Here is a 21,535-nt window from a genome sequence, read left to right as displayed (position 1 = left end):
TGCTATCAACATTTCTAGGCAAGTTTTTATATGGATGTAAGTTTTCATCTCATTTGGGTAAATACCAAAGAGTGCAGTTGCTCAGTCCTATGATAAGAGTGTGTTTGGAAGTAAGAAACTGCCACGCTGCCTTCCAAAGTGGCTGTATCATTTTGTATTCCCACCAGCAATGAATGAGAGTTCCTGTTACTCCACATCCTTGCTAGCATTTGGTGTTGTGGATGTTTTAATATTTTGTCATTCTAATAGGTGAATCGTGGTCTCATAGTTTAAATTGGTAATTCTCTAACATGATGTTGAGCATATTTTCATATGCTTATTTGCCATTTGTGTATCTTCTTTGGTGAGGGATCTGTTCAAATCTTTTGTCTATTTTTTAAATGGGCTGTTTGTTTTCCTTTGTTGAGTTAAGAGTGTTATTTAAAAAATATTTTAGATAACAGTTCTTTATCAGATATGGTTTTTACAAATATTTTCTCCAAGTCTGTGGGTTATCTCTTCATACACTTGACAATGTCTTTCATAGAGCAGATTTCATTTTAATGAAGTCCAGTTTATCATTTTTTTTCTTTTCCAGAGTGTGCCTTTTATGTTGTACCTAAAAGTCACAGCACCATACCTAAGGTTACCTAGATTTTCTCCTGTTATCTTCTACAAGTTTCATAATTCTGTGTTTGAAATTAAGCCTATTATCCATTTTGAGTTAATTTTAGGGAAGGGTATAAGGTCTATGTCTATTGATAGATTGATTTTTTTTTTTTTTTTTTTGCATGGAGATAATTGTTTCAATATCGTTTGTTGAAAGACTGTCTGTTCTCCATGGTCATATTTGTTCCTTTGTAACCGATCAGTTGACTATTTGTGTGTGACTATTTCTGGGCTCTCTGTTTTGTTCTATTGATCTGTTTGTTTGTTCTTTTGCCAATATTACTGTCTTGATTACTGTAGCTTTGTAGTAAGTCTTGATATTGGGTAATGTAAACCCTCTAACATTGTTCTGCTTCAATATTATGTTAACTATTCTGAGTCTTTTGCCTCTCTATGTAAACTTTAGAATCAGTTTGTTGCTTTGTAATATTTTTCTTAAAACTGGAAATTTTAAACATTATAATGTGGAAACTCTCAAATCAGGTCCTTCCCCTTCTCCATGGCTTCCTCTGTTGCTGTTTATTTAGTGACTTTTTCAACTAATTCTTTAATGTCTAAATTATTTGTCGTCTCTACTTGGTTAGCCTAGTCGTTAGCAAATAACTGGGCAAAGATTTCCACAAACGCCTTGAAGCAGTATGTCTCCCAGCATTTGCCAAAGGGTTCTGCACATATTGGGCTATGCTTTCAACACTCGAGCAGGAAGTTAGTAGCTCTGTCTTAGCATTTATTTTCTACTTGTGCAGATCACCAAGGTCAGACAGAGATTATAAATTAGGACTTTTGCAAGTCTTTCCTGGGTATGCACACAGTTCTTCATATGTGCTTGGACTTCTAGAGTGCTAAGAATGTGTCAGAACTTTTCTAAGTCCCCTATGGACATCTCATTCAGAAGGTTTTTCTTTTACTAGTATTTCTCTGATTGACATCTTGTTTGGCCCAACTATTATCATCATTTTATGCAGCTGTAATGTTAAATAATTGCTGCTGATTGATTTTGACAAACCCTTTGTGAATAAGCTATTCTCAGTGATGAGCTCATAATCAAGTTAAATAAAGACAAGCCCTGTGAATAAGGGCATTCAGTGGATTGCCAGACAGCTTAGCTAATGACAGTTCTTTAATAATGGAGCTTTTGGAGATATCAAACCCATTCTGCCCTCTCCAGTGGCTGCTGGGCTGCCCATTTGCACAGTTACTCTGATTGTAACTATTGTTTTCAAAGCTCCTGCATACCTGGGAAAAGGACAATTGAATAGGCCAAGTTCAAATGCCACAAACTTCTGTTCTTACATAGACTCATCATTTTCAACAGTACTTAGATTCTTGCAAGCCTTTATTAATTTTCAGAGCTCTTAACAAGCTTATTTTTATACTTTTCTTTCTGTGACTGACTTATTTTACTTAGCATAATTCCTTCTAGGTCCATCCATGCTATCACAAATGGTAAGATTTTATTCAATCTTATGACCAGGTAATATTTCATTGTGTAAACCACAGGTTTTTTTTTGTGTGTTTTTTTTTTTAATGCATTTGTCTATTGATGAACAGTTGGGTTTTTCCATATCTTGGCTATTGTAAATAATGCTGCAATGAATACAGGCGTTCATATATTGTTTTGAATTGATATTTAGGGTTCTTTGGATATATTCCCAGCAGTGGAATTGCTGAGTTCCATTTTTAATTTTTTGAGAACCCTATATACTCTTTTTCATAATGGTTGTGCCAATATGCATTCCCATCAGCAGTTTGAAATTGAAAGAAAAAAATAAACAAATAAAATTGAAACATACTCATAGAGAACAGACTAATGGTTATCAGAGGAGATGGGAATTGGGGAACTGGGTAAAAGAGGTGAAAGGATTAAGAAGTATGGATTGGTAGTTACAAAATAGTCCTGGGGATATAAACTAGAGCCTAGGGAATACAGTCAATAATATTGTAATAACTATGTATGATGCAGGTGAGTGCTTGAAGTATCAGCGAGAACACTTTGTAAAATAAATGATTGTGTAACCATTATAATCTATACCTAAAATTAATGCAAAATAATATTGAATGTTAAGTGTAATTAAAAAATAAAATGTAGCCCTAGCTGGTTTGGCTCAGTAGATAGAGTGTAGGCCTGCAGACTGATGGTTCTCAGGTTCAATTCCAGCCAAGGGTATCGGCAAGTGAAGGGGGTGGCAGTTGGGGGGTGATCTGTTGGCAGGGAGGTGGGGGAGGGCGGTTGGGAGAGATCAGGCTGACAAGAGGGGGCAGTTAGGGGTGAGCAGGCCGGCAGGCAGAGTGGTTAGGGGAAATCAGGCAGGTAGGTGGGTGAGCAGTTAGAAGCCAGCAGTCCTAGATTGTGAGACAGATAGCCGACTGCTGGTTTAGGCCCGATCCCACAGGCAGTCGGACATCCCCCAAGGGGTCCCAGATTAGAGGGGGTGTAGGCCATGCTGAGGGACATCCTCACCCCAACCCCCACCCCCATGCACGAATTTCAGTCACCAGGCCACTAGTCTTGATATAAAACATTTCCACTACCTAAAAAGTATCTTCTGTTACCAGCATTTAGCAACCACTATACTGTTTTCTGTCATTCCAATTCTATTTTTTCTAAAATTTTGTATAAAAGCAATTATAACATGTATGCATTCTCTTTGTGTCTGGCTTCTTTCACTTTACATAATACCTTTGAGATTCATCCATATTGTTGCTTATATCAGTAATTTGAGTGCCTTTGTATTACTGAGTATTTAATTGTATGGATGTACCACAGTTTTTATATCTATTTGCCAGTTGATGGGCATTTGGGTTATTTCCCCTTTTGTCTATTTTATTAATAACACGGCTATGAAATTCAAGTACAAGTCTTTGAATGTGTGGTTTATTTTGGATAAAGAACTAAGAGTAGAATTGCTTGGTCAAATACCAAGGATATGTTTAATATTATAGGAAATTGCTAAGTCACACCCCTTTTAAATTTCACTGTTTCTGCATTCTTGCTAAAACTTAGTATTGTCAGTGTTTTTAATTTAGGGACTCTACTGTACATAGTGGCATCTTGTTACTTTAATTTTCATGTCTCCCATGACTAACGATGTTGAGCATCTTTTTTCATTTGTCATTTGTATATCTTCTTTCAGATCTATCTGTTAAATATTTTGCCCATTTAAAAAATTAGGTTGTATAACATATTGTGGATTTGAGAGTTTGATATATTCTGAAAACAAGTCCTTTATGAAATATATGTTTGCTAATATATTCTCCAAGTAGAGGAGTAATTCTTAAGTTAAGATGCAGGCAAATATCTGATTTCAGAGGTGATAGAAGGATCCAAATCTAGGTAGTCAAATCTAGTTAGTCTGTAGCTTTAAAAAACAATAACCCTCCTGCTCAGCCAGTGTGCCTCAGTGGTTGACTGTGGACATATGAACCAGAAGATCATGGTTTGATTCCCAGTCAGGACATGCCCATGTTTTGGGCTTGATCCCCAGTGTGGGGCATGTAGGAGACAGCCAATCAATGATTCTCTCTCATCATTGATGTTTTTATCTCTCCCTCTTCTTTCCTCTCTAAAATCAATAAAAATATATAAATAAATAAAAATAAACCTTCTGTGTGTGTCAGAAAGTGTAAAGTGTATTCAGGTTTATGCTATATACATGATAAGCCCTTTGATGTCTTTTGTATATGTAGTACATTAAAACCTTTTGCACAGAATAAAATGGTTTGTTTATACTTCCAAACTATAATGGAAGAACAAGTTTGTTAGATAAGTAAATTTTATAAATAATAGGCATTCCTTTCCTAAACAAACTTGTTGCAGAGCTGCTAAATGAGCAACACTTACTTATTTAAGTTCTTATATATCAGAGCTTCCTAATGAAAATATATACAAAATTTACTTCACATACTACACATACTCTTAAGTATATGTTAGGCACATACGGAACTGCGCAAAATATAGACTGTCAGTTATAGGAGCAAAGGTCAACAAAGTGCTGGGGGAAAAAATAAACCTTTGTTTTCATCCCCGCATCAAAACATGACTAACAGTATTAAATTTACAATGTATGAAAAGAGTTAACATTCTCACACAAACTTTGCTTGGAGTACACCAATGTATCTATTTGTATTGCATATTTAAAAAATTTATTTATGTAACTTGTATATTATATACCCTGTAAAAAAAGGAAGGAAGGAAGGAAAGAAGGAAGGAAGGAAGGAAGGAAGGAAGGAAGGAAGGAAGGAAGGAAGGAAGGAAGGAAGGAAGGAAGGAAGGAAGGGAGGGAGGGCTGAAGACAGGTCCAGACTCAATGGTCTGCTTTTAATTCAGACTTGCTTATTATATTTGACAGTGAATGTGGAAAAAGAGGGGATTCATCAAAGTAATTAAATGACATGATAAAAAGTTGAGAAATAAAATAGGTTTTCATGTGAAGCATTTTAAATCATGTTGAAACCAATTAAGAGGCCTGACTCTAGGTAACAGATAAGGGACTGAATTAGGACCAAAGAAAAAGCAAGATATTAAAAATATCCAGAGGTATAATTGATAGGACTTGGTAATCAAAAAAAAATGAGATTTTAAAAAGAAAAGCCTTATAATTACTCTGTTTTTCTGTTTTAGTGGCCTCCTTGGTTATACTTTTAATCAAGACAAATCATTAAAAAGGAGAAACAGGTTCTGAAGAAATTAGAGGTCAGTTTTGGTAGTTAAGTTTGAAGGGCAAGCAAGACCCACAAATCGGTGAGATTAGTGAGTACCTAGAAATGTAACTGGGACTCGGGTGAAGTGTCTGAGCTAGAGAAAAAGGATTGAACATGATGAGAAAAAGAGTTTAATTTATTTAAAGATGCAATATTTCAGCATAACCATGAATTCTAAAAAATAAATATAGAAGTTAAGGGTCAAATACTGCTTAGTGACAGGAAAGAGATAATGTTTAGAGAGAGGAGAGATTTTCTCATCTTGAATGTCAAAGATGAGAAGAGTTTAAAGAAACAGTGAATAGTAATTAGTGTCCACTGCTACAAATATGTCTTTGCTAAAAAAGAAGCTTTGGGATTTGGTGACTAAAAATTATTGGTCAAAACTGGGAACAGGCCAAATATTCACCAGCAAGAGAATAGGTAAACCAATTGTATATCTTCATACCATGGCATACTACTCAGCTATTAAAAGGAATTATTACTGTTAAACTGAACAACATGCATCAATCTCAAAAACATTATACTGAGAAGAAAAAATCCAGACACAAATAGAACACAACATGTAATACCATTTATATGATGAGCAAGAATTGACGAAACCAATCTATGGATGATAGAAATTAGAAACAGGATGCCCTGGGGATGGTGGGAGGGGGTGTGGTGGTGGGGAGAATTGGCAGTAAAAGAGCACAAGATAATTTTCTGATGTGAAGAAATAATCTTACCTTGTTTGAGGATAGTTACAACTGCCAAAACTTATTGATTTGTAAAGTTAAGATCTATCATAATGAGAATACTAAAATAAGTCATTTGTCAAAGATGGGAGATTGAACATCTGAATTTGCTTGCTTTAGAATTCCCACTATGGAGACATCATTTACAAAAGCAATTGTTAATACATAGAGAACACAAGTATAAAATTTTCAAAACAGAAATATGAAATGGAGGACCAGCAAGCCCAAGAAATAAAATCTACATGGTCAGTGGAAGAAGTCATAAAATAGATCAGTTTATACTTGAGAATCCTAAAATGCTCAAAAATGGGAAACGAGATTGAAGGTGGGCTAAAAATAAAGGGTTGTTTAAAAGTGTTATGTAAAGCAGACTTATCGCCCAAATCTATCTTAGGGTGACTACTCCCCCGCCATCAAAGTTATATGTTTATTCACTGGAGAGGCTGAAACAGACGTTCCCTAGACTAGGGGACATCAGGCATCGTTGAAGGTGGGATCTCTTTCACAAACAAGGGCTTAAGTGATCATCTATCTACATTCTAAATATTGAAATTACCGGGACTCTTTTGTAACTTAGATCCAGAGTATTAGACAAGTTAAAAAAAAAAATCTGAGAATCTGAGTTCTGAGAAACGTGATTAGCCTATGATTTAAAAACAAACAATCATGCCCAAACCGGTTTGGCTCAGTGGTAGAGCGTCGGTCTGCGGACTGAAAGGTCCCAGGTTCGATTCCGGTCAGGGGCATGTATGTTGGTTGCCGGCACATCCCCAGTACGGGGTGTGCAAGAGGCAGCTGGTCGATGTTTCTCTCTCATTGACGTTTCTAGCTCTCTATTTCTCTCCCTTCCTCTCTGTAAAAAATCAATAAAATATATTTTTTTAAAAAACAAAAAAACAAACAAACAATCATTAACAACAAAAAACCCTGCAAATTCAAATTAGAATAAATCAGAAGGCTCTAAAAGTGATGTCTCCAAGGAAATTAAATTAATAGACTACCTGATATGTTTTACCACACTTAGAGATTTACATAATTGGGGAAATTTGAGTTTGAATTTAGGGATAAGTACATAGAAAACTATGAAAACAAATAAACAAATGATTATTACTTCCTGTGAGAGTGAAAAGTTGAGAATGAAAGAAAAAATAATCAGAGTATGATATATGTATGAAAAGCATTTACATGGCCATAATAATAAGGTGACTGGACATCCCGCTTTTGGTGGGACAGTCCTGATTTTTAACAATTTGTCCCGTGTCCCGCAGCATTTTTAAAAAGTCCCAATTTTTTGAAAGATTCTTTTAAATCTTTTGGGCATTTTTAAAAATGCCCCAGGATGCGAGACAAATTATTAAAAATCGGGACTGTCCCGCCAAAAGTGGGACATCTAGTCACCTTATAATAAGCACTGAATATTGATTTAGCAAAAATTATGAAATTGTGACATAACTGTAGTTAAAAGAGATATGGTAAAGGGAGTGAATATATGGGGAGGTGAATGGGCAGAATAGGTAGTAAAAAAATAAGTCCTCCTCTTTCATAGAAAAAAGTGAATAGATAATGACTTAAACTGAAAATTCAAAAGTAACAATATAAGCATGTTGTTGAGGTAAACACTGAAAAAAAAAAAGTTTTAAAAGTTGTCTCCAAAGAGTGGTACATGAAAAATGACATGAAAGTTAATGTTTGACTCTTTAAACCTTATGTATTCAATAACTATGATTTTCAGAAAAGTAACCAAATAAAAAAGGTAACCAAATACCTTTATTATTTTGCAAAGAGAATTTTATGAAATTAGATAGTAGTGGGTTGAAGTGAATGAAAATTGAAATGGTTCTCAGAATTCTTAATAGGATAAGAAGGGATAATTAGTGTAGCTGCTTCATTGAAAGATAGGATTAAAGAAAAACTGATACTTTCCTTGATGATGGTTATTAACATAGTTAACAAATTGTTTAGTCAGTTTGCTCAAAACAGGAATGAACTTAAAGAGAAGAAAAGCAGTGAGAAGAGTTTGTTGAGGTAAGAGGGAATAAATGAGGTATTGTTTCAAAGTCCCATATGAAGTGGTGGATGTTGAAATCGAAATCAAGGTTAAAGAATTAGCTTTGAAAAATAATAGAACCCTGGCCAGTGTTCTAAGTGGTTAGGGCACTGGCCATACACCTAAGGGTCATGGGTTTGTTTCCTGGTCAAGGGCACATACATGGGTTGCAGGTCTGATCCCTGGCATCAGTCTTGGGAGGCAACCATTGGATGTGTCCACACATCAATGTCTGTCTCTCTCTCTCTCTCTCTCTCTCTCTCTCTCTCTCTCTCTCTCTCTCTTCCCTCCTTCCCCCTGTTCCACTTTCTCTAAAAATCAATGGAAAAAATATTCTTGAGAGAGGATTATCAACAACAAAAAATAGAAACACTTTTTATAATGAAGGAAAGGATTATTAGAAGAATTTATGTCAAATATCTTATATTAAGCTGTATTTTCTCATTGGCAGTGATAGCTAAGTCATCTGTTGAGAAACTGGCATCGTTTTTATGATCTGAGATTGGAAACCAATCAGAGAAAAAAATACAAAGAATGCTGGGTAGCAGTTTTGGGAACCTAGGATAAATGGTATTAGCACATGTTACCATAACAAAACACCACAGACTGTAACAGTAGACATTTATTTTCTCAGTTTTAGAAGCTGGAAAATCTACAATGGAGGCACCAGCAGGGTTTGGTTCCTGATAAGGACTCTCTTTCTGACTCACAGACAGCCATCTTCTCATTGTGTCCTCACATGGTGGAGTGAGTGAGAGAGAGAGCTCTCTGGTGTCTCTTCCCAGAGGAGCAACAATTTTACACCCTATGACCTCACTTTAATTGCTTCTTACTGCAAAACAGTCACACTGGAGGTTAGGGCTTTAACATATGTGTTTGAGGGGGACACAATTCAACCTATAGCATGTATAATTTAGCACTGAAGTTTGAGGTTTTTGTGTTTGTTTTGTTGCTGTTGTTGTTTGTTTTTTTTTTTCACTTATATCCAACAGCCAAGAGCAAGAGAGAAAACAGACAGTTGAATTGTCCAAATTTGGGGACTAGCATGGTAAAAGATCAAGGTGGCAAACAAATTGAAAGGCTGGTGAAAGTATGGCTAAAATGAGTATAGGTTCCAAGCACAGCAGAAAGACAAGCAGGGAAAGGACCAGGTTTAGATTAGGGAAGTGGGTAGGGACAGAGGTTGGTAGGCTTTGGGGCAGAGACCTCTCAGGTCTGGAGGGTGGAGAGCAAATGGGAACTCTTCTGTAGCAAAGTTTCTATGAGTTCAGTACTTTCTTGGGGCATAATTGATTGTTTCTTCACTTTCAACTTCATTGACAATGAATGAGAATTAACAAAATGGAGATAAAATTTAGGTTCATTAGTGGTAGCAATAATCACATTTTTCTTTCTTTTTAGACGATTAAATACATTGAACAAGTGTGCTTCAATGAAACTTGATGTGAACTTCCAAAGGAAAAAGGTAGGTGTTTACATCTTACTAAGACCGTGGCTATACCAACAGAAGAGTCTTGCATTCATAGATTAAAAACAACATAAGCCTAAGCAAAATTATGAAAGGTCTGACCATCTACATTAATTCTCTATCTTATCATAATCAGTGAAGGTTAAGTAAGTCTGTTAAAAACCAGGCCGAGGTCTGTGTGTATCATCATCTTATTTTGCTTTAGTTTTTATCAGAGGGTTTGGATAAAGAAGTAAAAGCTATTAATTCTTCATGGTAATTTTTCAAGTTTGTTAAGGTGCAAATAATCCACTGCATATGAGAGTCAAATACTCCACAGGTATTAGTAGATACCTGTGAATGAAGAGAATGCTGAAAAGTGTCTGTGGGTCCATACCTAATGTTTTCTACTTCATCTTTCCCAAGGCATTTTATTTCAGGTGCATTTCCTGATGTATTCATTGCTAGACAGGTTCACCATAGACTATCTCATTTAATTCATTGCAGTAGGAATTCTCTATTTCCTAGATAAATAAAGTAAAACTTGAATAGGTTAAATCATTCACCCAAGTTCTTTTTTTAACTAGTGGCAAGAGCAGGGTTTCAACCTCAGGCCTGTCTAACTCCAAAACAGAGGCTTCTAACCACTGTGCTGAATAACCTCTTTTTCTCACTGAATTGACCTTTTTAGGAAATTCAGAGTTCAGATGGCTGACTGCCTTTTTTTATTTCACATCCGCAATATGTAACAAATCAAATTTCAGTATATTTTGAAGAAGCAGAGAAAATATTGTAGAGTCAAAAGAAAGTGTTCTTTATCTTGGTCTTCACAAGGAAATCTTTAAACCCATGGATTGTAAGTTACTCCTGAGTAACTTAATGTTTAAACATAACTTTAACTTGAATTTCTGCTCTAAAATAGCACCAAAAAATGCAAATCAATTTTGGTTGACCTCATCTTAAAAACAGTTTGGAGTTTGAGCTATAAATCCAAGATTTAAGTTAGAGGGATAAAATGGTGAAAAACAATATCCAGAGAAATATTAAAACATGAGCTAATTGTCCAGACTAAATACAAATTTTAAATGTGGGAATTAACATCTCAACAATTGTCTGGCTGAATAGAGCCCTGAGAAGCATACATACTATTTGAAGTATGAGGGTCAGATGTTTTGATTGTAACAAGAACACATGGTTCTCATTAAACTGAACGCAGCTAAACCTGAGTGTCTAAAGTGTGTCTAGCCTATATGGCTGCCTATCAGACCTTCAGCTGCAGTGTATACAAAGGAAAGTGCCCCAAACTAATGACATGATTTATTTTCAACCAAGTGGGGTAATTCTTACTCTAACACCAGCCTTTCCAAACCCATATTTGAGATAGGTTTGACCAACATTTGTTACACTATTTAAGTGTTACCTTCACAAAAGTTCCCCTGCTTAGCTATAGGCCTCACAAATGCATGCACTTGAATAGAACATTGTAAACTGGGCAGTTATACCCTGAATTTTCAAATGAATAATTCCAACCTGTGGTCTTTGCCTACTTGTGAATCTCAGGAATGACCAGCATCTTGGGCTGTGGTCTGAGCAACTATGCAGGAGACCCTGTGTGGTGGCACATGTTCCCATGATATGCCCCTTACACAAGTCATAGACTAGTTCTTCATTTTATAATAAACTAGAGGCCCCAAACTAGGTGCACAAAATTTGTGCACTGCAGGGGTTGTGGGGGAGGAGTGCAGAGTGTCCCTCAGCCCAGCCTGCATCCTCTCCAATCTGGGACCCCTTGAGAGATGTCCGACTGCCCAGGCAGTCGGACATCACTCTCACAATACAGGACTGCTGGCTCCCAACCGCTCACCTGCCTGCCTTCCTGATTACCCCTAACTGCTTCTGCCTGCCAGCCTGATCACCCCCTAACCACTCCCCTGACAGCCTGGTTGATGCCTAACTGCTCCCCTGCCAGCCTATTTGCTCCTAACTGCCTTCCCCTGCAGTTCTGGGTCCTTCTCAACTGCCCTTTCCTGCAGGCCCAGTCACTCCTAACTGCCCTCTCCTACAGGCTTGATCGCCTCCAACTGCCCTCCTCTGCTGGCCTGATCACCCCCAATTGTCCTCCCTTGCAGACCTGGTCCCTCTCAACTGTCCTCCCCAGTTGGCCATCTTGTGGTAGCCATCTTGTGTCCACATGGAGGCAGGATCTTTGACCACATTGGGGCAGCCATCTCGTGTGTTGGAAAGATGGTCAATTTGCATATTACTTTTTTATTAGATAGGATAGAGGCCTGGTGCACAAGTGGGGGCCAGCTGGTTTGCCCTGAAGGGTGTCCTGGATCATGGTGGGGGTTCCCTTAGAGTGACCTGGGCGAGGGGCCTGTGGTGGTTTTCAGGCTGGCCGCACCTCCAGGTGACCCAAGCTGAGGCCCTGATATCTGGAATTTATTATCTTCTACAATTGAAACTTTGTATCCTTAAGCAGAGGCCTAGGCCAGTCAGGGCAGGTGGAAAGCTTAGCTTCCTTCATCTCCCATGGCAACCATAACCTCCTGCTCTCTCCAGCTCCTGGCTGCTGCATTTTTGTTGGAATTTATTTATCTTCTATCTTTGAAACTTTGTAGCCTTGAATAGAGGCCTGAGCCAGCGGAAAGCTTGGCTTCCTCCATTGCCAGGGAAACCCAAGCCTCCCGCCTGATCTCTGTGGCTGAAGCCATCTTGGTTGGGTTTATTTGCATATTTGCTCCTGATTGGCTGATGGGCATGGCTGGTGAGTGTAGCAAAGGTGTGGTCAATTTGCATATTACTTTTTTATTATATAGGATAAATAAGTAAGTAAGTAAATAAATAAATAAATGCAAAACAGGAATAATAGATTGATTGCCCTGCCAGCTGGTGTCCTGGGCCTCTTTCTGAGAGGTGATCATGGGGTGATCGCACCCCCCCACCATCACTACAAATGATCAAAAATAAAAAGTGAAACTTGAGACCCGAATGCCATGTGAAACTTCAATCCATTTTGGAATTAGTTTATTTGAAAGGAAACTAAGCCACATTTCCTCTGGCTATGTACCCATTTTAAGCAATCCAAAAAATATAATCTTCATCTCTAATCTGCTAAGACCCAAACATGCATAATTCTGCAGAATATCATCCCTAAATAGCTTATTTGGGCCACAAATATTCTCCTCTCTTTGGGGCTTTGGGGCCTATGAAAGGTCTCTAGGTTGCTTGCCCAGCAGTTTGTGTTAGGAGCAAACATTCACACATGCCTATTGTGTCCTAGGCACTGTCCTCATTATTAAGCCCATATAACAGATATGGAAATTAAAGGGCAGAAAGTTAAGAAATAGCAGAGTCAGAATTTGAACCCCTCCTTGCCTTTCCAAGATCGGTGTCTTGAAATATCTTGGAGCCTGAATGAGACCTGGAAGTGTTTCCTCAGCAAAATATAGTTATGTATTTTTATTGTTGTTTTTAGAAGAGATATGTTCCTTGTCATATGTACTAAAGTCCATGATTTATTTAATACTAGAGGCCAAATGCACGGAATTCATACAAGGGTAGGCCTTCCTTCTCCCAGCTGCTGGCACCAGCTTCCCTTTGGCTGCCAGCACCTGAGATCAGGGCTTCCTTCTGGCTTCTGGCAGCTGGCCCCACCCCCCACCCACATTTACCTTGGCCTGGCACTTCCACGAAGGCTGCCACTCCTCCTTCCCCCTATATTGATCACCCTCTCAGCAGGTGGCCTTGGCCTCCCTCTGAGAGGTGATCATGGGATGATGGCACCCAGCACCACCACCACCAATTGCATCGCACCCACCTTGGCTGGCTGGCACCAGTGTCATAGCATGGTTGTCCGGACAGCCATTCTGCTGTTCGGCCATTCAGTCTATTTGAATATTACGCTTTTATTATTATAGATTTTCATGGACATCTCTAGATTTTTCACAGTGAATGAGTCATGAATCTTATTGCTCTACTTCGCATTTTCTTCTCATTTGATTTTGTCTGAAGAGGGTGGTGAGTTGATCCAAGGAAGAAAAAAAAAGTCTAGATGAGGATAGTGAAGCCTCATTCAGACTTAGTAATGAGTTGTGCACTTTTCTCATACATTGAATACCACTTGTGAAGCATGGGGAAAAATGAAATCATACCTGCCTTCCCACAAATAACACCATAAGATTTTTTTCCTTGCAGAAGGTTCAAGATTACTTTCCTTATAGGGAGAATGCGTTCTCAATCTTGGCCACAAATCTCACTGAAAGACTTGTAAAGCCCAGCCAAGAGGCATTTCAGGAGCCAATGGACACCAGCTGTCCCCATGCTTCTGGCTTTATGCTCCTCCCCAGGCAGCATTTCAAGTGGCACATTCCTGCTTCTGAGCAGGCAGACCCAGCCACTCAGCTCTAGCTAACTCTAATGGAATATAACTTCTGAAATCTCTATGTAACTATGGATCAGCTGCCCCTTTAATCTGTAGACTCATGTGGATCCTTCCCAGTGTAAAGATATGGTCAAATTTCTCTTAAAAAACCAACCCACCAACCAACCAACCAAACAAACAAACAACCTTCCTTTTATAGTGTCTGGTTGGCATTTGTCTCTGAGGAAGATATAATTTCAGCTAAGAATGTTCTTTTTTATTTAAAAAATAAACATTAGAGCTTCATCTAAATGGAAAACAAGGTACATGCAAGCACTACTTGTTCTCAGAAAAATATTTTTTCTTTAGTATTTCTCACAAAATCTCCACTTGCTTTATGACAACATTGAAATTCCCTAATTAGGGTTAGCCTTTATGTGATATGACTCCAATTCAAAGTAATCAGAGACTAGAAACTCCAAAAGGCTGTGTGTTAAATGAGGAAGAGGAAGGGCACATATGTGCCCAAGACTCTTACCTAGATTATCCATGAGGGAGAGGCCTGCAAATAAGTTTCTAATTTAAATTATCCTAATTAATTAAAGAGTAATATGCAAATTGACCATACCTTGCTACATTCACAAGCCACAACCACAAGCCAATTAGAAGCAAGTATGCAAATTAACCCAACCAAGATGGCTGCAGCCACAGGGAGAGCAGGAGGATTGGGTTTCCCAGTAATGGAAGAAGCCAAGCTTTCTGCACACCCTGGCTGGCCTAGGCCTCTAGTCCAGGCTACAAAGTTTCAATTATAGAAGATATATAAATCCCAACAAAAATGGTGGCAGCCAGGAGCTGCAGAGAGCAGGAGGCTTGAGTTGCCCCTGGCAATGAAGAAAGCCAAGCTTTCCACACACTCTGGTCAGTCTAGGCTTATACTCGAGGCTACAAAGTTTCAATAATAGAAGATAAATAAATCCCAACAAAAATGGCTGTGGCCACAGAGCAAGCAGGAGGCTTGGCTCTGCTCAAGGTTACAAAGTTTCAATTATAGAAGATAAATAAATCCCAGATACCAGGGCCTCAGCTTGGGTCACCAGGAGGCATGGCCAGCCTGCAAACCACCACAGGTCCCTTGTCCAGGCCACAAGGGAACCCTCACTGTGATTCAGGACACCCTTCAAGGCAAACCAGTTGGCCCCAACCTATGCACCAGGCCTCTATCCTATCTAACAAAAGAGTAATATGCAGATTGACCATCTCTCCAACACACAATATGGCTGCCCCCATGTGGTCAAAGTCCTGCCCCCATGTGGACACAAGATGGCCACCACAAGATGGCCAGCAGGGGAAGGCTGTTGGGAGGGACCAGACCTGCAGGAGAAGGCAGTTGGGGGTTATCAGGCCAGCAGAGGAGGGAAGTTGGGGGCAATTGAGCCTGCAGAGAAGGGCAGTTGTGGGGGGGGACCCAGGCCTGCAGGGGTAAGCATTTGGGGGGGACCAGGCCTGCAGGGGAGAGCAGTTAGGGGCAAACAGGCTGACAGGGGAGCAGTTAGGCATCAATCAGTCTGGCAGGGGAGTGGTTAGGAGGTGATCAGGCTGGCAGGCAGAAGCAGTTAGGGGCAATCAGGAAGGCAGGCAGGTGAGAAGTTGGGAGCCAGCAGTACTGGATTGTGAGAGGGATCTCCAACTGCCCATTTTGGCCTGATCCTACTGGGCAATCAGACATCCCTCAAGGCATTCCAGATTGGAGAGGGTGCAGGCTGGGCTGAGGGACACACACCTCCATGCACGAATTTCATGCACTGAGCCTCTAGTAGTTATCATTGACATTGCGACCAAAGTGGACAGCTACACAAAAACCATGACTAATTTCCACCTTGCAGCAGCATCTCCTGGCCTGGATGCCATGGGCGTTTTCATAGAGCTGCAATTTTCAAGAGGCCTGGTCTCTATCCCCACTGCATTTCATACTCCTGTATCTCCCAGCAAATAAGACACCTCCTGGCAGCTTCCTACAGTAGAGCCAAATAAGATAAAAATTACATTTTATTACAGCATTCGTGTACCTGGAGAGTGTTATTGTCTTGAATTGGAGATAATTGCATGTAAATATCCTAGAACTGTAGGCTATTTGATTTGGAAAGGACCTTCCATCTTTTCCAACCTCAAATTCACTTCATGATTTACTTCTTAGAGCATCCCTCACAAGTCACACAACCTTTGCTTGTAAGCATCTAGACATGATGAGTTCATTACACTGCAAGGCAATTTGTTTTATTCTAATCACTAAAGCTAAAAGCTGATTCGTTGTAAAATTGCCTATCTAATTCCAGCTATTTTTTCTGAAGAGGCACAAAATTCAGATTTTCCCTTTCATATAGCAACCATTTAGTTCTGTCCTCTACACTGAGTGTCAGCCAATTATTCTGCCAGTTTTATAAAGAAAATTGTGTTACTTACTGGTGGGGGGAGGTCCATATCCCCCCCTGTTGCTCGTGGGAATGGATTTCTTGTTATATCCCAAGAGAAGGAATTTTCGGAGACACACAGGAGGACAAAATATTGTAGGAAGCTTTATTTCTGTGGAATCAAATGCCTTAGTTTCCAAAGTCCCATTTCCCTTTGCCCAGCCATAAAAGAAGTGTTGCTGTGGCTTCAATAGGGTTAAATTAGAGCCATGATCCAGAGTTTCCTTTCCATGTTGGAGCAATCCAATACAGCATCAGGCTAGCTTCGCTGTGTTCCCCATTTCAGTCCATTAGTCCATTGCATTTGGGGTCTGCATGGCCATGGATTATGGGCAAATGCAAGAGAGCCAAGAACCACAAGAGAGAGCAAGCCCCCTTGTTTAGGGGATTATGTATTGCCCAATTTTCAAAGTGTTGCAGTGATTCTACACATTCTGGTCTGGCCAACAATCTCTGTTTTCAGGTTTAACTAACAGGCAAGTGCCATCCCTATGTCATCCCAACTTCACAGAGCATGCATCTGTCTCCTCTTTGTTGGACCTCTTCCCCCAGTGTTTTGTAGGGAATGGGCCAATGGTTCCCTAGGGTGTGTGAAATTACAGCTTCCTAGTGAAGCTGCCCAAATGACATGCCTAAAATGTTTGGTTTCCCTTTGCTCCTTTTTTATTATTAACTAGAGGCCTGGTGCATGAGATTTGCACTCTTGCAGTCCAGGACCCCTCGGGGGATGTCCACCTGCCAGCTTGATCAGGCCTAAACCAGCAGTCAAACATCCTTCTCACAGTCTGGGGCTCTCACAGTGCGGGGCCCCTTGCTTCTTACCACGTGCCGGCACCAGAGATGGGAGAGGCTCCCGCCACCTCCGCTGTACCTGCCAGCCATGAGCCCAGCTTCTGGCTGAGCAGTGCTCCCCCTGTGGAAGTTCACTGACCACCAGGGGTCAACTCCTGCATTGAGCATCTAACCCCTGGTGGTCAGTGTGCATCATAGCAACAAGTCGTTTTGACATTTGATCAATTTGCATATTAGGATTTTATTATATAGGATAACTAGCTAATTACAAGATAGCAGTTACAGTATCTTTTTTTTTTGCTACAAGAGCAGAGTCAATTAGTTGTGACAGGGAGTACATGGCCTGTAAACCTGTAACATTTACTATTTGACACTTTACAGAAAGTTTTCATACCTATGCACAATCGAACAGTTTCTCAAACTGTCTGTGGTGAGTGACTGTTGTTTTTGTTTTGTTTTTAATTTCCAGTGTGCTACTGACTGAGATACTTTAGTAAAATTTAATACAAATGAATTAATGACTAGAAATATAAAATTAAAAGAGTTATGGGAAATAGAAGCCTAAATGTCTTATTATTAGACTTAAAAGATACAAAATTGCATTCTGATAAATACAATCAAAACAAATAAAATAAGTACAAAATAATTATAAATTCACATTTTTAGTGAAAGTGTACATATTGGTAATTAATATAAAGAACTCTAATTGCACTTATAATATTTTTGTTGTTCAACTGTCACAAACAAAAAGTTTACTTTGAGATAGCAATTCCCTATATTAAATGCCTGTACTCAGACTTTGATTAGACATATGGCTGTATTTATGACATTGGGTTTCTTATTTCTTATCTATTGTAGTTTAGGTTGGATTGACAACACTATTCTCAGAAAGGAATGTATATCTAAAATTTTGTTTTGTTTTGTTTTAATACTAGTCATTATAAAGAAACCAGTTTCATAGAATATGTTGACTGGAATAAAAAAAAGAGGTTTGAAAATATTTCTTCGTACCTTTTTTCAAAATGAAATAAGTGTTTCTATATTTTCAAATTTCATCTTTAACCCTCCACCACTAGCCAATTCCAACAATTATCCTTTTGTAAAACAATGCCTCCTGTACATTATGCACTTTGAGTTATGGTAGATAAACTAATCTTAAAATGCACATAATTGTAATGTGGAGCTACTGCACACAGCACCCTTGCTGGCCTGATTGCGCCTCATTGTAACAGGTGTCCATGATCACAAACTTGGATATCCTGGCCTTTCCAAATGGTGACAAACATTCTAATGCTTACTCTCAAAGTCTATATTTATCTCATTGAAGACTGGTAAGTTTTGGGACCGGCAGCCTCTGGACCACATTTTGTGTAACACTGCTTTAAAGTTCCTCCTTTCTAAACCAAACTCCTGGTTCTGTCAATCATCCTTCACATTCTGATTACCCATCTCTCAAAATGTAGCCCTTCCCATGTGCCTCTTAATATGTTGCAATTAGAACACAAGCTCATACTTCCTGAGGTGAGTGACCAGCGCACAACACAGTGGAGCTCCAGCCTTCTGAATAATTAAAAAAAAATTATTAATTTAGAGAGAGAGGAAGGGAGGGGGAAAGAGAAACAGCCATTGGCTTCCTCCTTCATAACCCCTACTAGGGATCGAGCCTGCAACCTGGGCATGTGCCCTGACTGGGAATTAAACCTGTAACCTCTTGGTGCATGGGACTATGTTCAACCAACTGAGCCACACCAGCAAGGGCTTGAAATCCATGCTTCTGGTCATGTAAACTAAGCAACTTAGTTTGGTGACTTAGTTTGGTAGCCATATTGCATGGTTAATTCACACTAAGCTTAAATTTGCTACAACTCCCAAAGCTATGAATAGCAACTGCTCTTAAACCAAATTGTTCTATCGCACACATCCTATGGTTGATTTTTAAAGTTAGGTCCTTATATTTTACTTCATGAAATGTCATCTTATTTAGGTTATCTTCTATTCTGTTAAGATCTTTATACATCTCCATGTTGCCAGTCTATAACAATGACAATTACTTTTATCTTGCATTTTGAGGTTTATATTGTATTTTCACATATAATTTCATGTGGGCAAATTGACATACCATGCTTGATGTGCATTATTATCATTTCCATTTTAGAGATAGAAAATTGAGTCTCAAAAAGGGTGCCTTGCTCATGATCACTTAGTGAATTACCTTATATCATCATCTTATTTTAAACACATGAGTTGTACTGGCTCATTCAAGTTATTCTTAAAGTAGGCATAACTTTAAGGCATCCTCCAGACATCATTCCTTAGTTGTGTTCAGTCTTTGGATCATAGTCTGTGCTGGGTTTACCCAACCAGTTGCTAATAAAACTCTCTGTAGCATCCAGCACAGTTAGCCATCTCTGGCATAACCATATCAGCAGAGCCTTTGTCAGCTCCCTTGCCAAAATCCAGACAGTCTATGTCCATAGTATTTTCATGGTACTAAACCATTACAATAGGTGAATAAAGTTAGTTTGGTGTTTCTTTTTCTAGGGCATGTGACTCCTAGATATTTCCATTTTGCATTTCTAAATGATCAATTTGTTTTTAGTCTGAAAAAATTATCAACCTGCTTAAATCTGATTACTTCTTAACCAATGAGGACAGTTCCACAATTATTATTATGGGGAGTTTGCTACATTCCTGGTAGTCTCCTGGGCCATCCTATATAATAAATAGGTATATTAACCCTCACATCCTCACAAGATGGCTGCCAACAACTAGGCCAGCAGGGGGGTTAGTGAGAGACAACCAAATGACTGAACAATCAGGCTGCGTGGGGTAACCACGCAAATGACTGAACAATCAGGCAGCAGGGGGGTTAGTGAGGGATGACCAAATGACGGAACAGCAGGCTGCATGGAGTGACTAGGCCAGCCATGGGGGAGGGGGGGAGGCATGAGGTTGAGGGGTGACCAGGCCAGGGTGTCGTTGGGGGAGACCAGGCTGACAGAGGAGCAGTTAGGGATGACCAGGCCAGCAGAGGTGGACAGTTGGGGGTGACTAGGCTGGAAGGGGAGGGAGTAAAGAGTGACCAGGCCAGTGGGGGTGGGGGGCAGTCGGCAACCAGGCAGCAGGGAGGGGGCAGTTGGGGCAACCTGGTTGGCAGCAGCTGGCAGTTAGGGGCAACCAGGCTGGCAAGGGGGCAGTTAGGGGCAATCAGGCTGGCAAGGGGGGGGGGGGCAGTTAGGGGCTGCCAGGCAGGCAGGCAGGTGAGTGATTAGGAACCAGTGGTCCAGATTGTAAGTTGGATGTCCAACTGCTGGCAATCGGACATCCCCCAAGAGGTCCTGGATTAGAAGGGTGCAGGATGGGCTGAGGGGACCGCCCCCCCCCCCAATTGCACTGGGCCTCTAGTTGAATGCATAAAAATTTAACTCTAATACAGTATGTTTTTCATACTGTGGATCATGGCCCATTAATGGATTGTCAAATAAATTTGGTGGGTCACAAACATTTTCATTCTTGTTAAATCTTCACCTGAAGATATTTTTTCCATTGACTTTTTAAAGAGAGTGGGATGAAGGTAGGAAAAGAGAGAGAGAGAGAGAGAGAGAGAGAGAGAGAGAGAGAGAGAGAGAGAGAGAGAGAGAGAAAAGGAGAGAAAAAATATTGATATGAGAGAGACACATCATTTAATTGTCTCCTGCACATGCCCCAACTGGTTTCAGGGACTGAACCTGCAACCCAGGTACATGCCCTTGACCAGGAATCAAATCTATGACTCTTCAGTGTGTTGGCTGACATTCTAACCCCTGAGCTGTGCCAGCCAGGGTACAAACAACATTTTTTTAAAAAGGAAACAGACTAAATTAGATTATAAAATATCAGAGTACAACTAAATGAAATAAATCAGACAGAGAAAGACAAATATCATATAATTTCAACAGAGAACAAACTGATGGAGATGAAGGCATGGATAATAAAGGTGAAGTAGAATAAGAAATACAAACTTCCACTATAAAATAAATAAGTTATGGGGAAGTAATATATATCACAGGGAAAACAGTTAACAATAAATGTTATAATAACTTTATAACAGATGGTTACTAGAATTATGGTAATTAGATTGTGAAGTGTATAAATGTTTAATTATTTTATTGTACACTTGAAACTAATATAATATTATATGTCAACTGGAGGCCCATTGCACGAAGATTCATGCAAGAATGGGCCTTCCTTCCCCTGGCTGCCGGCACTGCCTTCACTCTGGCTGGAGCCGCCTTTCTTCCTTCCCATGCTGCCCAGAGGCCCCGAGTGGCCTGAGGTGGTGCAGAACGC

The 21,535-nt window shown here is 39.6% G+C and overlaps 1 protein-coding gene across 4 annotated transcripts in view; it reads left to right on the top strand.

The window, feature by feature from the left end:
- STARD13 (StAR related lipid transfer domain containing 13) overlaps positions 1 to 21,535 on the top strand; it is a 241,330-nt gene that overhangs the window by 191,415 nt on the left and 28,380 nt on the right. For all 4 annotated transcript variants that reach the window (XM_084879323.1, XM_084879322.1, XM_084879324.1 and 1 more), the window contains exon 4: positions 9,535 to 9,598. In XM_084879323.1, coding sequence (XP_084735449.1) covers positions 9,535 to 9,598 — 64 coding nt within the window. The remainder of the gene's footprint in view (positions 1 to 9,534; positions 9,599 to 21,535) is intronic.

This window comes from Pipistrellus hanaki, assembly GCF_964339955.1.
Source record: "Pipistrellus hanaki genome assembly, chromosome: 3".
In the NCBI taxonomy this organism is placed as follows: Eukaryota; Metazoa; Chordata; class Mammalia; order Chiroptera; family Vespertilionidae; genus Pipistrellus; species Pipistrellus hanaki.
Note: the sequence above shows the minus strand (reverse complement) of the source record. Positions and strands in the feature narration are given on the sequence as shown.